Genomic DNA, 6,598 nt, shown 5'->3' on the forward strand with positions numbered 1-6,598 from the left:
GTAGACTAGACTAGAGGGAGGGGAGTTGGGGACTGGGGTAGTGTAGACAAAACAACTGATGTGTATCTATTGGGCTATTCAGTGTTATTGTTAGGCAGGCGGGGAGGAGACAGACAGAGGTAGACTCAGTGAACTGGGGGGTTACCATGTATGGAGTCCATGCCTGTCAAAAACAATATCTGGGGTGTCTCACTCACACTCTCCATGTTATCACCAGTTCTCTCACACTCATTTTTTTTAAAGAGTGAAAAAGGAAAGATGAGAGAAAAAGAACCAGAATATAAACATAATAAACCTATGCCAGGAAATACGTTAAATACGTCTAAGTAACCAGGCTCACTACTGGAACGATAAGGACTGGTGTGGCATGAGGCATGTGCTCTGACAAATACACTGTAGAGAGTCTACTACTGGAACGATAAGGACTGGTGTGGCATGAGGCATGTGTTCTGACAAAAACACTGTAGAGAGTCTACTACTGGAACGATAAGGACTGGTGTGGCATGAGGCATGTGTTCTGACAAAACACTGTAGAGACTACTACTGGAACGATAAGGACTGGTGTGGCATGAGGCATGTGCTCTGACAAAACACTGTAGAGAGTCTACTACTGGAACGATAATGACTGGTGTAGCATGAGGCATGTGCTCTGACAAAACACTGTAGAGACTACTACTGGAACGATAAGGACTGGTGTGGCATGAGGCATGTGCTCTGACAAAACACTGTAGAGAGTCTACTACTGGAACGATAAGGACTGGTGTGGCATGAGGCATGTGTTCTGACAAAACACTGTAGAGAGACTACTACTGGAACGATAAGGACTGGTGTGGCATGAGGCATGTGCTCTGACAAAACACTGTAGAGAGACTACTACTGAAACGATAAGGACTGGTGTGGCATGAGGCATGTGCTCTGACAAAACACTGTAGAGAGTCTACTACTGGAACGATAAGGACTGGTGTGGCATGAGGCATGTGTTCTGACAAAACACTGTAGAGAGTCTACTACTGGAACGATAAGGACTGGTGTGGCATGAGGCATGTGCTCTGACAAAACACTGTAGAGAGACTACTACTGAAACGATAAGGACTGGTGTGGCATGAGGCATGTGCTCTGACAAAACACTGTAGAGAGTCTACTACTGGAACGATAAGGACTGGTGTGGCATGAGGCATGTGTTCTGACAAAACACTGTAGAGCGACTACTACTGGAACAATAAGGACTGGTGTGGCATGAGGCATGTGCTCTAACAAATACACTGTAGAGAGTCTACTACTGGAACGATAAGGACTGGTGTAGCATGAGGCATGTGCTCTGACAAAACACTGTAGAGAGTCTACTACTGGAACGATAAGGACTGGTGTGGCATGAGGCATGTGCTCTGACAAATACACTGTAGAGAGACTACTACTCGATTTGAGAACCTCAATGGATATTTCGGCTGTGGGTGAAGCGTTCAGCTCCAGAGAGTGCCGGATGCCACCTGGTGTTGGGTTTTGATCATTGAAGAACAACAGCTTCCAGACCTGTTCTGTATGTATCTCTGAATATCACTGAGCCAGTGGTGAACAGTTAGCATCTCTTACTCTATACGAAGTGTATAGTCTTCTACACTATCTTCATATCTCCTGTGTTAGTGTCTCTCCCCCTCCCTCCTTCGACCTCCCTACTTCTATCTACTCTTCTTCTCTCTCTACCCCTCCTTTCCTCTCCTTCTTCTCTAAGTCTTTCTTTCTCTCCGTCCCATTCATATTCAGGTCCAGAAGTGCGTCCTGACATGGGCCAATCAATATCCTGTCCTCTCCTTGAAGCTTAAAATAGCTTCTCCTCCTGCTGCTGCTGACGTTGTCTCTCTCTCTCTGTGTGTGTGTGTGTGTGTGTGTGTGTGTGTGTGTGTGTGTGTGTGTGTGTGTGTGTGTGTGTGTGTGTGTGTGTGTGTGTGTGTGTGTGTGTGTGTGTGTGTGTGTGTGTGTGATGCTGCTGCTGACGTGGTATGTATGAGTCACTCAGAGACCCACTCTCTCCCCCCATCCCATGACTGAACAGAGAGGGAGGCCTAGATTATGCCCAAATCTCAATTTTTATCCATTTTATTATATTTTATTGTAACACATTTGCACTGTCCGTACTTTACCTTAATGTAAATATTGTAGAGATGCATTGTATCTACAGAACCCCTCCTTTTCCCCCCTTTAACGCCTTGCTCTGTTCAGCTGTGTGCACTGCCGTGTCGTGCTAGTGACCCTTAGGGCATCACAGAGCTGCAGAGAGTGAGGGAGGGGAGAGAGAGGGATGGGAATGGAGGGAGGAGAGGGAGGTAGTGAGAGGTAGATGGAGAAAGAAATCACCCGTTCATCGTTGGTGAGAGAGAGATAGAGAGAGAGAGAGAGAGAGAGAGAGAGAGAGAGAGAAAGAGAGACAGAGAGACAGAGAGACAGAGAGACATATGACTCAGCGGAGACTACTCGTCATGTGCCGCGAGAACACTTCATATGAGCGTGTGGGGTCGTAACCTCGTGTACAAGGCAACTAGTAACTTTAGACTCCCTGCATTTATAATAGAATAGTGGATGTGAGACTAGCGGTGTAAGACACACGTAATAAAGTATCATAAATGTGTATTAGTCAGGTAATAGAAACTCATAGACACAAAACACTGATTAGGAAAAACGGTTTATTTATTTACGTACATGTACAGTATGAAAGAATATGTACATAGAATCTGTTATTTTTCTATTTTTTAGCCAAACCGTTTAAGTCAAACTGTGTAGAAACAAATAGAGGTGAGGGATACCATGTCCTACAGCAGCAGGATAATCGGACATGTAAAGTAATAATACAAACGGAAAGGGTTTACAAATGATCTATCTATGACATCAGTGTGTGTACCGCTGCATGTACTCGTGTTTACCAGTGTAATCCAGTGTTTTAAGACCTGTTCAATAAAAGTCTCTAAAGAAAGAATGTGAAACTATATCAAAGAAACAGTACAGATCAGTGTACAAAAAAAAAGAGTATTTCAGATATCATACAAAAAGTATGAAAATGTATACACTCACTACTGTAAGTCGCCCTGGATAAGAGTGTCTGCTAAATTACTAAAAATATAAATACAAAAATGTATATCATATAAGTTACCCATAAATGCTGTTTTTTAGTACTGTAAATCAAACAGAGTATCCTGAAGTATTGCTTTTGACTGCTGATTGCTATTATAACTGGTATTTCCTGTGCTGGTGTGCTTTTATAGTGGTGAAGGCCACTGTATCGTAGTATCTGGAGAATGTGTTATTGAAGTAGTTTTCAGGTTGTCATATGGTTCGCTCAGCTTCATCACACTTGATGTAGCTGTTTGCTTGAGCTCAATGGGGCGGCAGGTAGCTTAGTATTTAGAGCGTTGGCCAGTAACCGAAAGGTTGCTAGATTGAATCCCCGAGCTGACAAGGTAAAAAATCTGTTGTTCTGCCCCTGAACAAGGCAGTTCCGTTCCTAGGCCGTCATTGTAAATACGAATTTGTTTTTAACTGACTTGCCTAGTTCAAACAAAAATAGGCAGTGCTGTGCCCTGTGAGTCAAGTCCAGCTGAGACACAGTGAAAGTGTCCTGTGAGAGTCAATGTTCAGGTTGAAGTGAATGTAACTTTCTTTGAGTCTATACCCCTTTCTCTCCTCTCTGTTGCTCTTCTCTGTATGTAAATGTAAAAATGTGTGTAAGGTGAGGTTGTGAGTGTGTTCAAGCTGACCTCAGACCAGTTTGGAGAGCAGCTGCTGAGAGAACAGCTTCTTGAGCTGGGCAACCTCCTGTGATAGAGAACTGAGCTGGGATTTGAGGGCGCCATTCTCCACCACATACTGGGAGTCTGTGGTAGTGGTGGGGCTGTGTGGAGACCCTCCAGAGGGGGAGTAGTGGTGCTGCTGATCATGCCCAGCATGGGCCTCCTCCCTGGGCCATGCAGCCTGGCCCTCTCCCCTATGACTGTACCGTCCAGCCTGGCTCCTCTGGATGTTTGGTCCGACTGTAGCTACGGGGCAAGGGCGTTTACTATTAGGGGACCTTGCTGGTATCTCCCCACCTTCGCTACCTCCACCGGGGGTTTTGAAGCGGAGTTTGTGTGGTAGGCTGGAGTCCTGCCTGCCGTGGTACTGTCCTTCTGCCTCCAGGGAGGCGCGAGGCTCATAACGCCCCTGTTCCTCTACCGTTCTGGGGGAAGTTCGGCTGTGGTCCCCTAGTCCATCGTCAAAGAACACAGGGCTGCCGATGTTTGAGCTTCCAGGGGAGAAACCAGAGTCCTCGGATATACTACTGCCCACATCACGCCCTGCTGGCAGCCCAGTTCCCCTCACCTCGTATGAGGATGAGTGGTGGGGATGGTGGGAGGTGGTGGCGGCGGTGTTATTGGGGTAGGAACCACCATCGTGGGGTAGGTAGTACCTCGGTTCAAGATGATTGGGTGGAGGCACGGACAGCGGCATTATGGCTATGTTGGAGGTGTCCTTGACTAGGCCAAAGCGAAACTTGAAGGCCAGGAGTTCGGCCCTTAGCCGGGCGTTCTCCTCCAACAACCCCAGAACCCTCGTCTCCAGGACCATGTCATTGGCACGTCGTTTCTCACGCGACCGTTTCGCCGCCTCGTTGTTCTTCTTCCTCTTATCCCAGTAGCCGTCGTCCTTCTTCTCATCGGGAGTGAACTCGCGTTTGCGGCGCAGAGCACTGTTGCTATCGTCAAAGTCATCCTCACCGTCATTGTTAGAGATAGCATTAGCGTTAGCATGGTTAGCGGTGGCGGCTAGGCTTTCTTTCCGCTTCAGGGCAGAGGTGCAGCCCAGGAGGGAACGGGCTAGCTGGCTGCTGGAGGTCAGGATGGAGACCGCCTCGTCAGTGAAGGACATTGCCTCGCTCAGAGGCCTCGGGTCCAAGCCTTCCAGTCCCAACAGATGGGAGGGACCACCAGACAGATCCTGGAGGACGCTACTGGTGGGTCTAGTATGGTATTTCATGCTTGGATAGCCCTGGTGTGATAGGGTAATTGCCAAACTCATAGATTGTGTGCTTGAGTTTTGTTTAATAGCTCACTTTAGAAATACGCTCTCTGGTTGTTTTGATAATGATGCTGGCTCGAGTGGCTGTGATCACGTTGCAATGCCACCATCTAGTGGACAGAGAGAGAAAAGGCAGCGAGGAGGTTAATGAGATTTGAGTAACCTTATGTAAGTTCAACACAATGTTATATCATTCTGTCACAGCTCCAAACAGTCCTGTAGTGTACAGTGTACTGAACAGATGCACATAGATGGTTAACACGCAAATATTTGTCATTATGAAAAACATCCCTCGGCCAATTCCATTTTGCGACATGCTAGAAGGATATCAGCAAGTTGAGGATGAACGTAAGCTGCTCATTTGTGAAGAATATTCTATACTATAGTATTCTATTATGTCTATGTTGACTATACAGTTATATGCAATACATTCCTGAATGTTTCATTGGGATGAGGGAATTTTCAAAGAATGTCAAACACAAGGCTACTCGCCTATAATAAAGCCTATAATAAAGCGTCTATAGGCTATAACAGAGGTTGTGTAAAGGAATCCAGTGAACTTTCTGTCTATTCAACAGTACGCTGAATACTGTCGTTTTCACAGCAACAGTCTTTAACAACTATTTGCTCCCACACACAGTCTGAACAAGTTGAATTAAGTGCACCCACTGAGAAGGCAGCCGCGAGGCTTGTCATCATGCCCTCGCGTTACGCAACGTTACAGACATGCACTTATGCATGATTTTACCCGGTGTCCCTGAGAAACAGCACTGGCGGATGAAGAACCGCGGCAGCACGCGCAGGATAACCGAGACTCGAACAAGGGAGTCGATACACTTGATCTGGTTTTGATATGCTGCATAGTGCCTAGTCCTAACTTTAGACTACATTTCTTTATCAACCACTTTTTATATTTTCCCTATCCACCTTAAATAACTCGTTCAGTACCACACACAATACAATTCTTAAAAAACACATTTTAGTCACATTTCTATATAACATAATACATCCACATTTTCTTTTCCATTTGAGATGAGGTTACCTGTCAGTGAAATAGCCAGATGAAGTTCCTCTTCTTCATGTAAATCTCCTCCAAAGTGCTTCAAAGTGGTCTGAAATGGCCACAGTGTTATTAGAAAGACTGCATATGCTCAGTAGATTGGATGATAGGGCGCGTCTCTCCCAGTTCGCTTCGCGCTTGTTTCTGCTCAGCGAACACTGCCGCTACTCATATTTGTTTCTTCACCCAGTATAGGTTCAACTAGGTTTGTCTCCTTACCTCGCCTGAACCCGCGTCCTCAGCCTATATAATAGAACCACCACCAATGGAACGCAAAGCCGCCTCCCCCTCGGCCTGGAGCCAATGCGCCATTCAGTCACAGCAGGGCGAGCCTATCCGCTTTCAGCTGCTACGCGTCACACACTATTTTTCTCAACCCAATCCACCTCTCTCTCTCTCTCTCTCTCTCTCTCTCGCGCTCTCTCTCTCTCTCTCCCCTCCCTCCCTCCCTCCCTCTCCCTCTCCCTCCCTCCCCCTCCCTCCCTCCCTCTCTCT

The 6,598-nt window shown here is 46.5% G+C and overlaps 1 protein-coding gene across 1 annotated transcript; it reads right to left on the reverse strand.

Moving 5' to 3' along the window:
• Nucleotides 1-2,664: 2,664 nt before the first annotated feature.
• On the reverse strand, nucleotides 2,665-6,339 carry LOC115147342 (nuclear factor interleukin-3-regulated protein-like). Its single transcript, XM_029689543.1, has 2 exons — nucleotides 6,086-6,339; nucleotides 2,665-5,153 (listed from the first exon to the last, which is right to left on the reverse strand). The coding sequence occupies exon 2, from the start codon at nucleotides 5,041-5,043 to the stop codon at nucleotides 3,748-3,750; it is 1,296 nt and encodes a 431-aa protein (XP_029545403.1). The 5' UTR covers nucleotides 5,044-5,153; nucleotides 6,086-6,339; the 3' UTR covers nucleotides 2,665-3,747.
• Nucleotides 6,340-6,598: the final 259 nt, after the last annotated feature.

Source organism: Salmo trutta, chromosome 14 (assembly GCF_901001165.1).
Source record: "Salmo trutta chromosome 14, fSalTru1.1, whole genome shotgun sequence".
Lineage (NCBI taxonomy): Eukaryota > Metazoa > Chordata > Actinopteri > Salmoniformes > Salmonidae > Salmo > Salmo trutta.

Bases quoted from the DNA above. Each gene is read 5' to 3' on its own strand.
- LOC115147342 (XM_029689543.1), bottom strand. From the start codon at position 5,043: ATGAGTTTGGCAATTACCCTATCACACCAGGGCTATCCAAGCATGAAA.